This window comes from Coregonus clupeaformis, unplaced genomic scaffold (genome assembly GCF_020615455.1).
Source record: "Coregonus clupeaformis isolate EN_2021a unplaced genomic scaffold, ASM2061545v1 scaf0737, whole genome shotgun sequence".
NCBI classification, from domain to species: Eukaryota; Metazoa; Chordata; class Actinopteri; order Salmoniformes; family Salmonidae; genus Coregonus; species Coregonus clupeaformis.
The window spans coordinates 36,193-54,894 of NW_025534192.1; the positions used below are offsets into that span (position 1 = coordinate 36,193).

The following is an 18,702-nucleotide window of genomic DNA, read 5'->3' on the forward strand; positions in this document are numbered from 1 at the left end:
AGCCTCTTAAAGAAGAAGTTACAGGTCTGTGAGAGCCAGAAATCTTGCTTGTTTGTAGGTGACCAAATACTTATTTTCCACCATAATTTGCAAATAAATTCAGTAAAAATCATACAATGTGATTTTCTGAAAAAAAAATTCTCAATTTGTCAGGCCTCTCATCTTTTTAAGTGGGAGAACTTGCACAATTGGTGGCTGACTAAATACTTTTTTCCCCCACTGTAGCCTATAATATGCTTCTTCGGCTATAGGCCTACATGACGTGGAGAACGCACTAGCACATGAACAGACCATGGTTTCTAGAAATGAAAATGGTAGTGTTAGCATTTCATGTTTCTTTTTGTATTTAGACATTAATTATTGTTGTTTAGTAGCATTTGGTGTTGATACAGCTGGAATAAGCATAATGAAGGGAAATGTGCATATCCCTCTATAGCAGTTAGTGTGACAGTGCTGCTGCCACATAAAACATACTCAAGTCACACCAGAACAACAGACCATAGCTGTCATATTCATTAAGGTGAACTCTAATACTGTAGTTTACATTACAATAGCCTATATTCACACAAACTAACATAACTAGGTCAGTAGGACAGCCATAACTGCCTAGCAATTCTGGATGTAGACTATGTATGTTTGTATGTATGCATTTATGTTGATGTTCTATTTGTGTAGTAGCTGTAGTCCCCTGTAGCTCAGTTGGTAGAGCATGGTGCTTGCAACGCCAGGGTTGTGGGTTCGTTTCCCACGGGGGGCCAGTATGAAAATGTATGCACTCACTAACTGTAAGTCACTCTGGATAAGAGTGTCTGATAAATGACGTAAATGTAGTACACAAATAGATTTATCTCACACTCGCATGCAAGCATGAGTCTGCACACACACACACATTTGTACACACTCGGTCACTCAGTCACATTCACACAAGGCTCAGACATGGACACTGCACGTTCTGCCTCTTGAATCCACCCCCTATCGGTGTAAAATCCATGTGACTCCCACACTCTACCACACAAGGGCCAGAGTACAGTGAGCAGAAATGAGGTGCCTAATGCCATCTAGTGGATTTAACACAGTACTGTAGGCTGCAGAAGTCCATTCATTATTTATTTTGGGTGGTTGTGAGTTGTGGCCATTTCAAATTGGGGTCATGGAAAGCAAAGCAAAAAAAAATCCATTTCTAGTCAAATATACAACATTAATTGGAATGACTTGCCAATAAGTGGATAACCATAGTTGTGCTAAGTTGAAATGTATTTGTATATCCATGATGACATCCTCTAATCCATCAGGGCCACACAGCTATTCAACTATATATCTTCAAAACTAGTATACTGATTTTGGTATTTGTAACATTTTACTCATTATAGAGTCAATACCCACATGATTAGTTATCAGTAAGTATCCAGTTCGTCATCATTAGAATTACATGATACATGGAGAAAAAGCACAGCGGAGAACACTTATGTTTTATTCAATGCTGAAGTATAATCAACAACTATCTTTGTTTTAAGTAAATAAAGTGATAGAAATGTACTTAGAACTATTATTTTTCTTTAGTAGATAAAACAAGGCTTGACAGGGGTATGAACATGATTGCAACTCAGCAAAAAATAAGAGCAGAGGAAAGGATCAAATACGTGTTTGGCAGGTAGACAGATGGAGTTACACACATTAATACATGTAATCATAACCGTTTTTGCTACTATGACAGCTCCTAGCCTTTAACCCATTATAAAGAAGGAACAGTAAAAGCGAAATAAAGTACTTTGTGAAAAGAAAAACAAAGCAGTGATAAGATATTAACACAATATACGTTACAGTAAGCTTTTTTCATCCTGTCTTGATCTCAATCTCTTAGTATAAAAGCTACAGTTGTTTCCACAGGCATGAAATTAAATAAAGTGATCATGATTAGCAAGGCTTTTTGTAAGATACACTTTTTTGTCTGGAAGTGGTATTCACTTCAATCTATTAAGATTCTCAAATCTATTTTTAAAGATGTGATTAAATCACTGGGGAAATTTTTCACGACTTTGTTAACTTACGCTAAAAACACGTCCTTTTTGGATGTACTGAATTAACCATCACATTCTGAATTCACAACCTCTGCAACAAACTGACCAAAAAACACACATGCACCGACAAACAGACTGCCTCTCTACCAACCAGAAGTCTGTGTCCCCCTCTCTCCCTCATCCTACTAAATGCACTTTTTACATTAAAAAAATCCCCAAAAGGGCTCTAGGTGAACATCAACAAGACATAGTACACAGCAGAGACAGAGTTATCATACAGCTAGGGGTATAGCAGGGATGCTAGTAAGGCGGAGGGGGTAGAGTTAAATTAGCAGGTCAAATCACCTAAATGTGTCTAATAACTGCACAGTGTCAGCCAAGCATAGTGTCAATGCACCTAAGGGTTAATGATCATGTGAAAACAGCAATGTCTTTCAACATCCTCCCATACAGTTTGGATGGAAGAATTCCTGGTGATCCTTGGTTGATCTACAGTAGTTCATGTTGTTAAAACACTTGTTCTAACAGTCAGTGAGTTGAGGAGGTCAAGACAGACACCAGACCAATTCAATGCCCCCCCCCCCCACCCCAAAGGCTTTTTAAAGTCCATCTTCTTCTATGTATAGTCCAAAACTGATAACCTCTCCCTTTCCTATCAGTGAAAATTTAAACGCCACTACTTTAGAAGTCAGCAAGCTCAGTATCTGTACTCTGTAAGCAGGGAGTGCGACATCTCCCTCCGCTCCTCTCCGCTCTTCCTCTCCCCCACCCTCTTGGATGACTTCAGGCTGATAGCGCCACCTCGTGGCAGTCCCTTGGCCCTATGTCGGCAGGTCACCTTGTGCCTGCGGAGGAGGGGGGCGTTCCAGAAGCGAGCGGAGCAGCGCCTGCAGGAGAAGGACCCCCGATGAGTTGCACGGTGGATGAAGGATTCCAGTAGCCTATGAGACTGCTTCCCACACACACCGCAGCAGAGACGCTCCTGGGGGGACAGGACTCTCTGGGTGTGTTTAGCTGCCCTGTGGGCTAGCAGGCCAGCCTGGCGAGCGAACATGGCGTGGGGACAGATGGAGCAGGAAAAACGTTTCACTGGGACTTTGAGAGATGACAGGATTTGTAACTTCATCCCTCTTGTTGTGACCAACTCATATCCTCCCCCTCCCGCTTCCCCCCCTCGTCTAATTTTCAACAGCAGCTTTTTCTTCCTCAACTGTTTTTGGAAAACAGACCTCCTCTTCCTCTTGTCTTTCCTCCCCTCGTCTCTGAGGAAGCCTGAGGACTCCCCCCACATGTCCCCCCTCCCCTCGCTCCCCTCCCTCCTGTCTGACTTTTTCTTCTTCTTCTTGTGCCTCCTCATATCATTGTGTGATTGGATGTTCCTGTGGTGTTGTTGCTGGGACTGGGGCTCTGAACGGTGGTGGTGATGTGAAGAATGGTGGTGGTGGTGGTGGTGATGATGGTCGGACGGCAGCTCCGTGAGGGGCTGGAATGGAGCCGTGGTGTGAAGGGTGTGACTACTGGACCCAGCTGGGTAAATGTGCTCCCCTTTAACCCTTGCTGGGGAATGCTGGTGCTGAGGGGGCATGATTGTGGAGTTGGGTGGCAGGGGCTGAGAGTAGGGAGGGACGCTGGAGGCTGAGGAGTGGGCCGTACCAGCATCATAGAAAAGGGGGGAGTAGCCAGCTGGGGGCTGAGGTGGCTGTTGTTGATGACTGTGGGTGACAACACTGTGACTCTGCTGCCCACCGTGGCCCTCAGTGGAAGGTGCCATCTGAAGGAGGGCGTTGGTGGCTGCCTCGCTCTCTGACGCAGTCCCACTCACTCCACCACCAGCTGCACTGTTTCCCACTGACCCACTGGCGTCCCCTTGTGTGTTGTCAGGGCCGGTGCGCGCCAGGCCGTGCTGTGACAGCCTGTGTCGCGTGAGGCTGTTGGAGTAGGCAAAGGCCTTCCCACACACCTCGCAGCTGAACAGCTTCTCACCTCCGTTCTCATGGACCGTCTGGTGATGAGCCGTCAGGTGGAAGTGATGGCGGAAAGACTTCCAGCATATCGCACAGGTGTAGAGCCTGGGTGGGGGCTGGCTGTTGAAGCCTTGAGGCTTGACATCTTGGGGGTATGAGTAATAGGAGGAGGAGGTGTTTCCTTGGTTCTGTTCCCTGTCTTGGCCCATAACACATGAGGGGTTTGTGTTGAAGTTGTTGAGGTTCTCCCCTCCTGGTGTTGTGGGCACCTCTTCCAGCTCCCCTTTCTGATGGAGCTTCCCGTGCCTCTTGAGGCTCTGGGAGTAGCCAAACTCTTTCCCACACAGGCTGCACTTGTAGTTCTTCTCCCCAGAGTGAACTGTGTGGTGCTTGGTGAGGTGGAAGGCCTCTCTGAAGTACTTCCCACATGTACTGCAGCGGTGGGGCTTCTCCCCAGTATGGACGCGGTCGTGCCTACGGAGGGTCTCGCGGCGTGCAAACCCCCTGCCGCAAACACTGCACAGATATGGCCGCGGGATATTGCTCGACTCTCTGGGAGCTCTGGGGGTGTACTGCCTGCGTTTAGGAGGAGCGTTGGGGTCTTTGGGCTTTCTGGGTTTCCGGGGACCTTTTGGTTTGGCAGCAGAGTTCTGTGGATCACTCCCCTGATGTTGGTTGTGGTTCATATTACCACTCATACCATCCTGGTTCCCTGCTCCTCTATAGGTCTTATCCATTCCAGATGTTGATGAAGGGGAACCCAAGGGGCCTAAGTCCAGCCCCCCCAACAGCCCTCCGATGATATCCCTTCTATCGTCGCCTCTGTTCCCACTGTTCATATCACAGTTGGCGGCAGCTGCAGCGGCGATGGCTGAGATTGCGTTGTTGACAGAGCTGGTGACGTCGTCTTCAGAGTCATCCAGGAGAGAGGACAGGGGGAGGTGAGGCTGCTGCTGCTGGTGGTGATGTTGGGTTTGACTCTGAGGGTGGGGGTGCAGCGTTGGGGCCAAGGGCGCCTTCCTCAGCGCCGGGCCTGCCATCCCGCTGCCACAGGGGGAGGCTCCAGAGTAACACGGAGACGGGTTACCTTGAGAACGGTGGTCATCATGGTAGCCTGTGTAACGATTCCGAGAGTAATCAGTGGGGTATTTACCATCTGGCCTGTCCCTGCTGTTAGCATTCCCTCCCCTCTCTGACTGAAACAGACCACCATCACACCCTAGCCTTGACTTCTGAACCCCCTCACCTCCCATGATCACACCCTCTTCCTCTTCCTCAGTTTTCCCATAAATTACCCCTCTACCACCCTGGTAATCCCCCACTCCACCTTCTCCTCCGCCCCCTCCTCCTATTCTGCCCTCACCTACAGCTCCTTCCTTGCTGCTGCCCTGTGGTTTTGATGTCCTACCTGGCTTGCCGCATGTGCCAGAGGCAGCATGGTTGAGTAGAGAGGTGCTCTCACGGAAGCATCGACCGCAGGCTGGGCAGCGGAAGGGCTTGTCCTGGTGAATCTTCTCGTGTCGCGTCAGCGACTCACGGCGGTTGAAAGCCCGAGAGCAGATGCTGCAGCCATACGGGCGAGCCTCTGAGTGGATGACGCCATGTTGGAGGAGGTGCCCCTTCTTCTTGAAGTGCTTGCCACAATCTGAGCAATTGAAGGTCTTGTCAGGGCTGGGGCAGGAGGATGAGGCCTGGACTGAGTTGGATGATTGTTGGGAGGACAGCGAGCTAGATTGAGAGTTCAGATCCTGGGTGGAGTGTGGGAGACTGGGGTCAGTTGGTGGTTGGATATGAGTCGGGTTTGGGTTAATGCTGGCATTATTGCTAGTACCTGCTGCCGTAGACTCATGCATGCGCAGGTGCCTGCGAAGGCTGGAGAGGTGAGTGAAGGTTTTGCCACACTCACCACAGTTATAGAGGGGCTCAGTGTCATCCTGTGTAGATGCAGATGGCATGGAGCCCATGTTATCAGCTTTGGATAGGTGAGAACCATTAGTAACCAGGACTGATGCTGCAGTGGAGGAGGGGCCAGAGGAAGAGGATGATGAGACAACTGATGATGATGAGGATGATGAAGAGGCAAGGAGGGATGGATCTCCTCCCAAACCTGACATGCCAACCCCTCCGCCCCCACCGACAACCAGCCCTGGGGAGGGGTCGTGGCCCAGACCCCCTGTACTGCTGCTAGCATTGGGGTTCCCACTGCCGTGGCCGCTGCTGCTGTTACTGCCGCCATCTGACTTCCTCTGTGGCAGGTAGCCAGCCATCGCTTTCTTCCTCCTACTGCTGCTGCTTCCGCCCCCACTGCTGTCCCCCTTGCCATCATCCTTGGAGAGGGACAGATGAAGCGGCAGGGGGAGCGGCAGGCCTGCTTCCTGCTGCATCAGAGAGGCCAGCTGATTGGAGGAGAGCACTGGGATGCCCTGGAAGTCAAAACCACCCAGGGAGGACGGCTGGGATCCTGGGTGGAGGGGGTGGTGAGGGTGGGAGTGAGAGTGGGGGTGGGACAGGGTATGGGGAGGCAGCTGCTGCTGCTGTGGAGGCTGCTGCTGCTGTGGCTGAGCGGTAGAGAGGCCATGTGAATGAGAGGAATGCAGAGCTGGAGGTGGAGCAAGGCCTGAGCTGGATCCCTCACTCTGACCTAAACCTATCCCCAGGTGGTTGTGGGTTCCCTGCTGAACCAGAAACTGCTCTAAGCTAGCATTAGCAGGCACCCCAGAGAGAAAGTACTGATTAGCAGCTAGCATGCAACTGAACTGCTGGTGAAGGCTCCGTGCGTCAGATTGGGCCCCAACCAGCTGGTGTCCCAGAGAGGTGACTGCACTGCTACTGGGGGGATTGTTAGATACCACTGAACTAGAGGGGGAGGGGGAAGAGGATGAAGGGCCAGGTGATGCTTGGGGGACAGAGAGGCCTGGATGCAGAGGGGGTGGTGGAGGGGGGGCAACTCCCAACCCCCCGGCACCCCCACCACTGCTACCCCCAGCAAAGTGCTCGAAGCGGCCGACCCCAGAATGCAGTTGCTCCTGTGCCAGAGCTGCCTCTGTCGGGTGGAAGGAACGCAGGAACTGTGGGTAGCCCGACACATGGCTTGAGCTGCTGCTGCTACTCATCTTGCTTGACTTGGATCTTGAGCTTTGTGAGGACGAAGAAGGTTGTTGTTGTAGAGGGGGAGGAGGAGGGGCGCTCATTTTGGCGAAAATAGAGGCAGAATCGGAAAAGGCGTTGCTTCTGGCCCCTTGGAGGGACCCAAGGCCTAGCCCAGACAGGAGAGCTCCTGAGGTCTCGGCCTGTTGTTGTTGCTGCTGCTGGAGCTGGTGCTGGTGAAGCTGCACTTGCTGCTGATGCTGTAGCTGTCGTTCTAACCCAAGGCCTTTGAACTGATGGGCCTGGTGTCCGCTTAACATCTCTATTATGTCCAGATTGTATTTTCCAAATTGGAACATCTCCCACTCACTGGCACATGGGGGTGCAGGAGCCACACCTCCAGCACCAGGAGCAGCGACAATGATCCCACCACTGCCGCCAACAGATGAGCTTCGGCCGAGGGATCCTGCAGTGCCACTGTTTGACCTGGAATTGCCTGAGTCGCCTCGGCTCGATCCCGAACTCCGCCCGATAACACTGCCGGTCCCCCCTGTTCGCGCACTTCGGCTGCTGCTACTTCCACCAGATCGCCCACTGCCCCCACTCTCCATCCAAGAGGAGAGGGAGCAAGTGTGTGGGGAATGGGGTTATATAGTGTAAAGTTGGGGGGGGGTCTTTTTTCTCAAACGCAAACAGTTCTTACAGTTCTTTTCAACGTGGATACCGTATTCTCTTTTTATCTTGATGGGTTGGTGCCATTTTATTTAGGCTTAAACACTTTGAAATGTACAGTTTCATGGGGAGAAAAGGCCTTATATTGGTGTGCAATTGTTGTTGGTCTGTTGTTGGTTGTTGGTCTCTGTGTTTTATGGCACAGAACAATCTTTATTAGAGAGCAGCTCAGTCAACAGCTGTTGGTTGGCTGTTTCAGTTACAATGTTTTCATCCATATCATCGTTTCCCTCATCCACTCATTCTCTGGGAAGAGATGATGTTTCCTTCTCCTCACTGAAAAACAGAGACTACATTAGTCAAAATACACATTTCTGATTGATAAAAACTGCTCAATTAAACGGCTGACATTTGTAAATACACCAACATTTGTACCATGATGATACACCAAAGTATGCACGATCAAATTACATTTTCTTTAGCTTAAAATAAATCACTATATACAGTACCAGTCAAAAGTTTGGACACACCTACTCATTCAAGGGTTTTTCTTTATTTTTTATATTTTCTATATTGTAGAATAATAGTGAAGACATCAAAACTATGAAATAATACATATGCAATCATGTAGTAACCAAAAAAGTGTTAAACAAATCAAAATATATTTTATATTTGAGATTCTTCAAATAGCCACCCTTTGCCTTGATGACAGCTTTGCACACTCTTGGCATTCTCTCAAAGCAGCCAACAAGTGCTCAGCATATATGGGAACTCCTTCAAGACTGTTGGAAAAGCATTCCAGGTGAAGCTGACATCTACTTTGTGCATGACACAAGTAATGTTTCCAACAATTGTTTACAGTCAGATTATTTCACTTATAATTCACTGTATCACAATTCCAGTGTGTCAGAAGTTTACATACACTAAGTTGACTGTGCCTTTAAACAGCTTAGAACATTCCAGAAAATGATGTCATGGCTTTAGAAGCTTCTGATAGGCTAATTGACATAATTTGAGTCAATTGGAGGTGTACCTGTGGATGTATTTCAAGGCCTACCTTCAAACTCAGTGCCTCTTTGCTTGACATCATGGGAAAATAAAAATAAATCAGCCAAGACCTCAGAAAATGTTTTGTAGATCTCCACAAGTCTGGTTCATCCTTGGGAGCAATTTCCAAACGCCTGAAGGTACCACGTTCATCTGTACAAACAATAGTACGCAAGTATAAACACCATGGGACCACGCAGCCATCATACCGCTCAGGAAGGAGACGCGTTCTGTCTCCTAGAGATGAACGTACTTTGGTGCGAAAAGTGCAAATCAATCCCAGAACAACAGCAAAGGACCTTGTGAAGATGCTGGAGGAAACAGGTACAAAGGTATCTATATCCACAGTAAAACGAGTCCTATATCGACATAACCTGAAAGACCACTCAGCAATGAAGAAGCAACTGTTCCAAAACCGCCATAAAAAAGCCAGACTACGGTTTGCAACTGCACATGGGGACAAAGATCGTACTTTTTGGAGAAATGTCCTCTGGTTTGATGAAACAAAAATAGAACTGTTTGGCCATAATGACCATCGTTATGTTTGGAGGAAAAAGGGGGGGCTTGCAAGCCGAAGAACACCATCCCAACCGTGAAGCACGGGGGTGGCAGCATCATGCTGTGGGGGTGCTTTGTTGCAGGAGGGATTGGTGCACTTCACAAAATAGATGGCATCATGAGGAAGGAAATGATGTGGATATATTGAAGCAACATCTCAAGACATCAGTCAGGAAGTTAAAGCTTGGTCGCAAATGGGTCTTCCAAATGGACAATGCAAGTATACTTCCAAAGTTGTGGCAAAATGGATTAAGGACAACAAAGTCAAGGTATTGGAGTGGCCATCACAAAGCCCTGACCTCAATCCTATAGAAAATGTGTGGGCAGAACTGAAAAAGCGTGTGCGAGCAAGGAGGCCTACAAACCTGACTCAGTTACACCAGCTCTGTCAGGAGGAATGGGCCAAAATTCACCCAACTTATTGTGAGAAGCTTGTGGAAGGCTACCCGAAACGTTTGACCCAAGTTAAACATTTTAAAGGCAGTGCTACCAAATACTAATTGAGTGTATGTAAACTTCTGACCCACTGGGAATGTGATGAAATAAATAAAAGCTGAAATAAATCATTCTCTCTACTATTATTCTGACATTTCACATTCTTAAATTAACCCTCCCGTTGTCCTAGGGTCAAAATGACCCGCCACTGTGTTGAACCAACTTTATTAAATTTTTATATTTTTGGGATCATTTGTGAGATGGAGGCAGTGAGACTTTAAAGAAAGTATCACTGCCTCCTTTTCACAAATGATCAAAAAATAAAGTTGGTTTAACACAGTGGCGGGTCATTTTGACCCTAGGACAACGGGAGGGTTAAAGTGGTGATCCTAACTGACCTAAGACAGGGAACTTTTACTAGGATTAAATGTCAGGAATCGTGAAAAACTGAGTTTAAATGTATTTGGCTAAGGTGTATGTAAACTTCCGACATCAACTGTATATACAGTGGGGGGGAAAAGTATTTAATCAGCCACCAATTGTGCAAGTTCTCCCACTTAAAAAGATGAGAGAGGCCTGTAATTTTGAGAGAAAAAAATCCAGAAAATCACATTGTAGGATTTTTAATGAATTTATTTGCAAATTATGGTGGAAAATAAGTATTTGGTCACCTACAAACAAGCAAGATTTCTGGCTCTCACAGACCTGTAACTTCTTCTTTAAGAGGCTCCTCTGTCCTCCACTTGTTACCTGTATTAATGGCACCTGTTTGAACTTGTTATCAGTATAAAAGACACCTGTCCACAACCTCAAACAGTCACACTCCAAACTCCACTATGGCCAAGACCAAAGAGCTGTCAAAGGACACCAGAAACAAAATTGTAGACCTGCACCAGGCTGGGAAGACTGAATCTGCAATAGGTAAGCAGCTTGGTTTGAAGAAATCAACTGTGGGAGCAATTATTAGGAAATGGAAAACATACAAGACCACTGATAATCTCCCTCGATCTGGGGCTCCACGCAAGAACTCACCCCGTGTGGTCAAAATGATCACAAGAACGGTGAGCAAAAATCCCAGAACCACACGGGGGGACCTAGTGAATGACCTGCAGAGAGCTGGGAGTAAAATAACAATGCCTACCATCAGTAACACACTACGCCACCAGGGACTCAAATCCTGCAGTGCCAGATGTGTCCCCCTGCTTAAGCCAGTACATGTCCAGGCCCGTCTGAAGTTTGCTAGAGTGCATTTGGATGATCCAGAAGAGGATTGGGAGAATGTCATATGGTCAGATGAAACCAAAATATAACTTTTTGGTAAAAACTCAACTCGTCGTGTTTGGAGGACAAAGAATGCTGAGTTGCATCCAAAGAACACCATACCTACTGTGAAGCATGGGGGTGGAAACATCATGCTTTGGGGCTGTTTTTCTGCAAAGGGACCAGGACGACTGATCCGTGTAAAGGAAAGAATGAATGGGGCCATGTATCGTGAGATTTTCAGTGAAAACCTCCTTCCATCAGCAAGGGCATTGAAGATGAAACGTGGCTGGGTCTTTCAGCATGACAATGATCCCAAACACACCGCCCGGGCAACGAAGGAGTGGCTTCGTAAGAAGCATTTCAAGGTCCTGGAGTGGCCTAGCCAGTCTCCAGATCTCAACCCCATAGAAAATCTTTGGAGGGAGTTGAAAGTCCGTGTTGTCCAGCGACAGCCCCAAAACATCACTGCTCTAGAGGAGATCTGCATGGAGGAATGGGCCAAAATAACAGCAACAGTATGTGAAAACCTTGTGAAGACTTACAGAAAACGTTTGACCTGTGTCATTGCCAACAAAGGGTATATAACAAAGTATTGAGAAACTTTTGTTATTGACCAAATACTTATTTTCCACCATAATTTGCAAATACATTCTTTAAAAATCCTTCAATGTGATTTTCTGGATTTTTTTTTCTCATTTTGTCTGTCATAGTTGACGTGTACCTATGATGAAAATTACAGGCCTCTCTCATCCTTTTAAGTGGGAGAACTTGCACAATTGGTGGCTGACTAAATACTTTTTTCCCCCACTGTACACTACCATTCAAAAGTTTGGGGTCACTTAGAAATGTCCTTGTTTTCGAAAGAAAAGCAATTTTCTTGTCCATTAAAATAACATCAAATTGATCAGAAATACAGTGTAGACATTGTTAATGTTGTAAATGGCTATTGTAGATGGAAATGGCTGATTTTTAATGGAATATCTACATAGGCGTACAGAGGCCCATTATCAGCAACCATCAGTCCTGTGTTCCAATGGCACGTTGTGTTTGCTAATCCAAGTTTATCATTTTAAAAGGCTAATTGATCATTAGAAAACCCTTTTGCAATTATGTTAGCACAGCTGAAAATTGTTATGCTGATTAAAGAAGCAATAAAACTGGCCTTCTTGAGACTAGTTGAGTATCTGGAGCATCAGCAATTGTGGGTTCGATTACAGGCTCAAAATGGCCAGAAACAAATAACTTTCTTCTGAAACTCGTCAGTCTATTCTTGTTCTGAGAAATGTAGGCTATTCCATGCGAGAAATTGCCAAGAAACTGAAGATCTCGTACAACGCTGTGTCCTACTCCCTTCACAGAACAGTGCAAACTGGCTCTAACCAGAATAGAAAGAGGAGTGGGAGGCCCCAGTGCACAACTGAGCAAGAGGACAAATACATTAGAGTGTCTAGTTTGAGAAACAGACGCCTCACAGGTCCTCAACTGGCAGCTCCATTAAATAGTACCCGCAAAACACCAGTCTCAACGTCAACAGTGAAGAGGCGACTCCGGGATGCTGACCTTCTACGCAGAGTTGCAAAGCAAAAGCCATATCTCAGACTGGCCAATAAAAATAAAAGATTCAGATGGGCAAAAGAACACAGACACTGGACAGAGCAAGATTGGAAAAAAGTGTTATGGACAGACTAATCGAAGTTTGAGGTGTTCGGATCACAAAGAAGAACATTTGTGAGATGCAGACCAAAAGAAAAGATGCTGGAGGAGTGCTTGATGCCATTTGTCAAGCATGGTGGAGGCAATGTGATGGTCTGGGTGTGCTTTGGTGGTGGTAAAGTGGGAGATTTGTACAGGGTAAAAGGGATCTTGAAGAAGGAAGGCTATCACTCCATTTTGCAACGCCATGCCATACCCTGTGGATGGCGCTTGATTGGAGCCAATTTCCTCCTACAACAGGACAATGACCCAAAGCACAGCTCCAAACTATGCAATAACTATTTAGGGAAGAAGCAGTCAGCTGGTATTCTGTCTATAATGGATTGGCCAGCACAGTCACCGGATCACAACCCTATTGAGCTGTTGTGGGAGCAGCTTGACCGTATGGTACGTAAGAAGTGCCCATCAAGCCAATCCAATTTGTGGGAGGTGCTTCAGGAAGCATGGGGTGAAATCTCTTCAGATTACCTCAACAAATTGACAACTAGAATGCCAAAGGTCTGCAAGGCTGTAATTGCTGCAAATGGAGGATTCTTTGACGAAAGCAAAGTTTGAAGGACACATTATTTCAATTAAAAATCATTATTTCTAACCTTGTCAATGACAACATTTCCTATTCATTTTGCTATATTTCCTATTCAAACTCAGTTCATGTATGTTTTCATGGAAAACAAGGACATTTCTAAGTGACCCCAAACTTTTGAACGGTAGTGTTTTTATTAATTTTTACTATTTTCTACATTGTAGAATAATAGTGAAGACATCAAAACTATGAAATAACACATATGGAATCATGTAGTAACTAAAAAAGTGTTAAACAATTAAACATATATTTTATATTTGAGATTCTTCAAAAAGCCACCCTTTGCCTTGATGACAGCGTTGCACACTCTTGGCATTCTCTCAACCAGCTTCATGAGGTAGTCACCTGGAATGCATTTCAATTAACAGGTGTGCCTTGTTAAAAGTTAATTTGTGGAATTTCTTTCCTTCTTAATGCGTTTGAGACAACAGTTGTGTTGTGACAAGGTAGGTGTGGTATACAGAAGATAGCCCTATTTGGTAAAAGACCAAGTCCATATTATGGCAAGAACAGCTCAAATAAGCAAAGAGAAACAACAGTCCATCATTACTTTACGACATGAAGGTCAGTCAATACGGAACATTTCAAGATATTTGAACGTTTCTTCAAGTGCAGTCGCAAAAACCATCAAGCGCTATGATGAAACTGGCTTTCATGAGGACCGCAACAGGAATGGAAGACCCAGAATTACCTCTGCTGCAGAGGATAAGTTCATTAGAGTTACCAGCCTCAGAAATTGCAGCCCAAATAAATGCTTCACAGAGTTCAAGTAACAGACACATCTCAACATCAACTGTTCAGAGGAGACTGTGTGAATCAGGCCTTCATGGTCGAATTGCTGCAAAGAAACCACAACTAAAGGACACCAATAAGAAGAAGAGACTTGCTTGGGCCAAGAAACACGAGCAATGGACATTCGACCGGTGGAAATTTGTCCTTTGGTCTGGAATCCAAATTGGAGATTTTTGGTTCCAACCGCCGTGTCTTTGTGAGACGCGATGTGGGTGAACGGATGATCTCTGCATGTGTATTTCCCACCGTAAAGCATGGAGGAGGAGGTGTTATGGAGGTGTTTTTCAACAGGACAATGACCCAACACACCTCCAGGCTGTGTAAGGGCTATTTTACCAAGAAGGAGAGTGATGGAGTGCTGCATCAGATGACCTGGCCTCCCCAATCCCCTGACCTCAACCAAATTGAGATGGTTTGGGATGAGTCGGACCACAGAGTGAAGGAAAAGCAGCCAACAAGTGCTCAGCATATGTGGGACCTCCTTCAAGACTGTTGGAAAAGCATTCCAGGTGAAGCTGGTTGAGAGAATGCCAAGAGTGTGCAAAGCTGTCATCAAGGTAAAGGGTGGCTATTTGAAGAATCTCAAATATAAAATATTTTTTTATTTGTTAACACTTTTTTGGTTACTACATGATTCCATATGTGTTATTTTATAGTTTTGCTGTCTTCACTATTATTCTACAATGTAGAAAATAGTAAAAATAAAGAAAAACCCTTGAATGAGTAGGTGTTCTAAAATGTTTGACCGGTAGTGTGTATATATATATATATATATATATATATATATATATATATATTATTTTCATTTTTTTTTTTTTATTATTGAAAAGGGATAAAGTAGGTGATGGAAATGCAATCATGAACCTTGAACATCACATTCATAGATGCCACAAAACAAATTACACAAGGTTTTGTTAACAATGTGTATATTTATGTTGTAATATCCAGGGCGTATTTGAAAAAGAGACCTAGGTCTCAATATATCTTCCCTGTTAAAATAAAGGTGAAATAAAATAAAATAAAACTTAGTAATGATATATTTTTTTCAAATGTCAGTCTCACTAAAATGTATAGTTTTCCAAATATAAGTATAGTATGCCGAATTACTATTTTATTACTACTGTTATTATAATGTATTTATTGTTTATTACTAGGGTATTACTACTGCATAAAGTTTCCTATGACTTGAGCACTGTGTCACATTTTTTAAGTCCCCCTAACTGTAAATAAAATATATGAATTATTATTGCATGTTTATAAGACGTCGGAGATATATTGATCACGTTATGGAAAATCTTACCTTTGAAGTTTGACAGATGTCAATGAGTCAAAATATGTGTTCTCCCAACAGCGGAGGGAGATAGATTTTATTTCACAATCGCATCTTTTTGATTGCCTTTCACATTATGTAGATAACCAATCCTGTGGACCGAAATTCAGAATCAGCAACTGTTATTCAGCCACTGCAAAAATTGCATTATGGCTCAATACTAGCTACGGGAACTACTAACTTCAGGTTGCACATTGCTTTGACAAACATTAGGGGTTTTGCAAAAACGAGCTTACATGCCTAACTGACAGCTTTTGGTATAATATTCTGCTATTTAGCTAGCAGATTTCGCATGCAACCCATACAAATACACAACACACACTGCTTGCTATCTATAGCATCAAAAGAATATGCATTCAAAAGACAATGAATGCCTCTCGGCAGAATGAAATAGAAAAATGCTTCTTTACCTACACATCAAGTACAGGATGCGGCCTGTCACGCCTTCCTACCATCTAGCTACCATTCGCTTAGCTCTCCATTTCTGCGTACTGTTTTCGACTCGTTAGCCATAGCCATGTTCACTGATGCTGAGCTAGGTGAATGCTCGGCTCTCTTTCGCTCAAAATACTCAGTATTTGAGGCTGCAACCTTTTCCACGCCATTTGACAGCATCAATTCCCATTAGTAATGATGAGTTGGTGATGTTTTTGTCGGCTTAAATGTTTTGGACGGTCGGTTATAATTTTGGGGGGTAAAAGGGAATGACGTGTGCTCACTTAACATTGGTCCTTTCCGGCCCGTGTAATATTTCCGGGTAGCATAACCTGTCGTTCAGTAGTTGTTTTGGATAGCAAGCATACTATCTATATCTAAGTTATATTTTGCATTGAATTATTCTTATTTCCATTTGGTAAATATTTTAAATGATATATTATTGTCAAGTCGTCACCCGTGTAGGTATCCGAATGACAAATAATGTGATAAAAATCTGTCAGAAATAGATTCCGACTCTGCGTGAGGTTGAAGCCATTTTAAATGGCTTCATGCTGCAGCTGGGCATAGCATTCACCAACCAGACTTGTTAAAATGGCTGCCGTGTATTTGCTAACTGTTGCATTTAATTGGCATTCATATAAAACATTTTTTAAATGCCTAGATGTTTGGACACACAGTTGTATGCTTGTCATTCTGGCACGTGCGGGGTGACAGGCTTTGTCATGCAAATATGTTGTTTCATTGAAATGGTAACGTTTCCCTGGATCAACGGTAACTCCTGAAGGCTACAGGTGCAGGCTTCTACTCCAAACCGGTGGTAGCAGACCTGATTCAGTTAATAATGGTCCTGGGGAACAGTTCAAATTTCGTTGAAATGAAGGCTTGCAGGACGGTATCTCTCCAGAGGGGCGGTTGCCCTATTAGTTAGTCATTTAGTTGTAGCCTACTGTAAATTTAGGAACAACTTCCCACAGAACGTCTTAACATTTATTCAATCTTACCTGTCAGGAAAGTCACTTCATATGAGAATAGTTGAGTAGGATGGCTAGTTTATCACTCCCAATATTATACAATTTCTTCAGTACTTGAGTAAGACCCTGATGAAAGAAACAAGTCTGACAACCTTTTCCACCAACTTTATTTTATAAATGTAGTGTTCGATCACTGCTGTATCCAAGGGGATCAAAATGCATTGGAGAAATTAAAAGTAGGCTTTTATATATGAAAATTAATAATAGTCATGAAAACATTCATGAAGTTCACGTGTAAATATCATCCCATACAAATCTATATAATCTCATACAAATCTAGATTTAGATTTATCCTTCCTCGTTCTACATAGGTTTAAATGAATTAATGATGGTGTCGAAACATACACCTATTCATTCATCTCTGTGTCTTATTTTATTCACCATCTATTACATGTGTTATTTGTCATTACTCTTCAAAAATATCCCTGTTGCCACATAATAGGCTATATAGAAATATGTTAAATGTTAAGCATTTGGGTGGTCACTGTACATTCCACTAAATACTCACATATAATTTGTTGAAGCCTCAAATTAATGTGTTATAGAAGAGAGCCACAATCCATTAGAATATTCTGATTGTACTAGCTATACAAAATACAATATACTTACACAAAAAAGGTTTACCATGTACAAAATAATGGAAGAAGTGTATGTAATGACTGTTTCGATGGTTATGGCTTGTGGAAATAGTACAGACATTGCTACAGACTTTCTGTGACTTTAATACAAATCTAAAACTAGGTTAGCTGTCCTAATTCCCTGAAAAAAATACACTGTTACTGAACATTCAGGTAGTTACTGTTATACCCTTTTTACCTACCTGTGTTTGAGACATTCATGTAAACACATACATTGTGACATCATGTGTTGTTAACCCTTTGGGTTTTATTGGGTTAGGCTGTGGTATTAGCAAGTGTTTCAATTTGGTCCCAGACCCAGAACCTATCCCTCCCTAGTCCCTATCAATATTGTATGACCTTGTGAACTGTGAGTGTAATGATTCCACCCCAACATGTGGAACGAACACAACTTTTGTTAATACCTATGCAATCTTTTCAAATAGTCTAGATAGAAGGCTCCATCTAGGGAAAGGAACTAGGGATAGGTTTGTAATTGGGCCATTGTCTCAAAACCTACTGTAATAAAACCATGTATTCAAGAATATTGTCAATGCATTGCCAAGCCATGGAGTTGACATGCATCAAGATTAGACAGTGTTAGTTTTAATCCCCATTTTGTGTTCAGATGTAACAAAAACAAACAAAATGTCATGAGAAAGATAAGTATCTAAAAACAAGTAAACACTTAAAATCTCACTAAGAAAAATAACACCAACATCATAACTATAAGATAACTATTAATTATAACAACAATTATAATAATCATTAATAATAACACTTGTCGTAATCATGACAATAACCGACACGGACTACCCAGTGAGCACCGTTTGACGCCGACGTCCATGGATGTCTAAAATATGTAATTTTGCTCACTGGGAAGTTACCATTGTGTATAGGAAGATTGTCAAAAGAAAATCTGTATCAACATGTCAGTCATTTCATCTCCTGAATTATGTCAGATTTGTTTCTTCTGTCCATTTGTAAGCAATATGAGACAAGTTGTATACTGTAGATGATATATACAGTTATACTTCTCTCTTAGTCTAATACAAGTCTCTTAATTTTCTTAAGTCCCTTAAGTTTATCACACATACAGCCTCGCGCATCACCAGTGACAGTGAGTGTCCTTTTTTGCTGAATGTAAACCGTGA

At 43.8% G+C, this 18,702-nt stretch overlaps 1 protein-coding gene across 3 annotated transcripts; it reads right to left on the bottom strand.

Moving 5' to 3' along the window:
* Positions 1-1,093: 1,093 nt before the first annotated feature.
* LOC121542914 lies at positions 1,094-16,264 on the bottom strand. 3 transcript variants are annotated; one of them, XM_045216540.1, is made up of 4 exons: positions 15,873-16,264; positions 15,433-15,554; positions 5,391-8,077; positions 1,094-5,096 (listed from the first exon to the last, which is right to left on the bottom strand). In XM_045216540.1, exons 3-4 carry the CDS (start codon positions 7,678-7,680, stop codon positions 2,716-2,718), a joined length of 4,671 nt encoding a protein of 1,556 aa, XP_045072475.1. In that variant the 5' UTR covers positions 7,681-8,077; positions 15,433-15,554; positions 15,873-16,264; the 3' UTR covers positions 1,094-2,715. The 3 variants fall into 3 exon arrangements, with proteins under 3 accessions (XP_045072475.1, XP_041708464.2, XP_045072474.1); XM_041852530.2 differs by having other exon boundaries at positions 1,094-8,077; positions 15,877-16,264; XM_045216539.1 differs by having other exon boundaries at positions 1,094-8,077.
* Positions 16,265-18,702: the final 2,438 nt, after the last annotated feature.

Coding starts and splice junctions, on each gene's coding strand:
- LOC121542914 (XM_041852530.2), bottom strand. CDS start 7,680: ATGGAGAGTGGGGGCAGTGGGCGATCTGGTGGAAGTAGCAGCAGCCGA.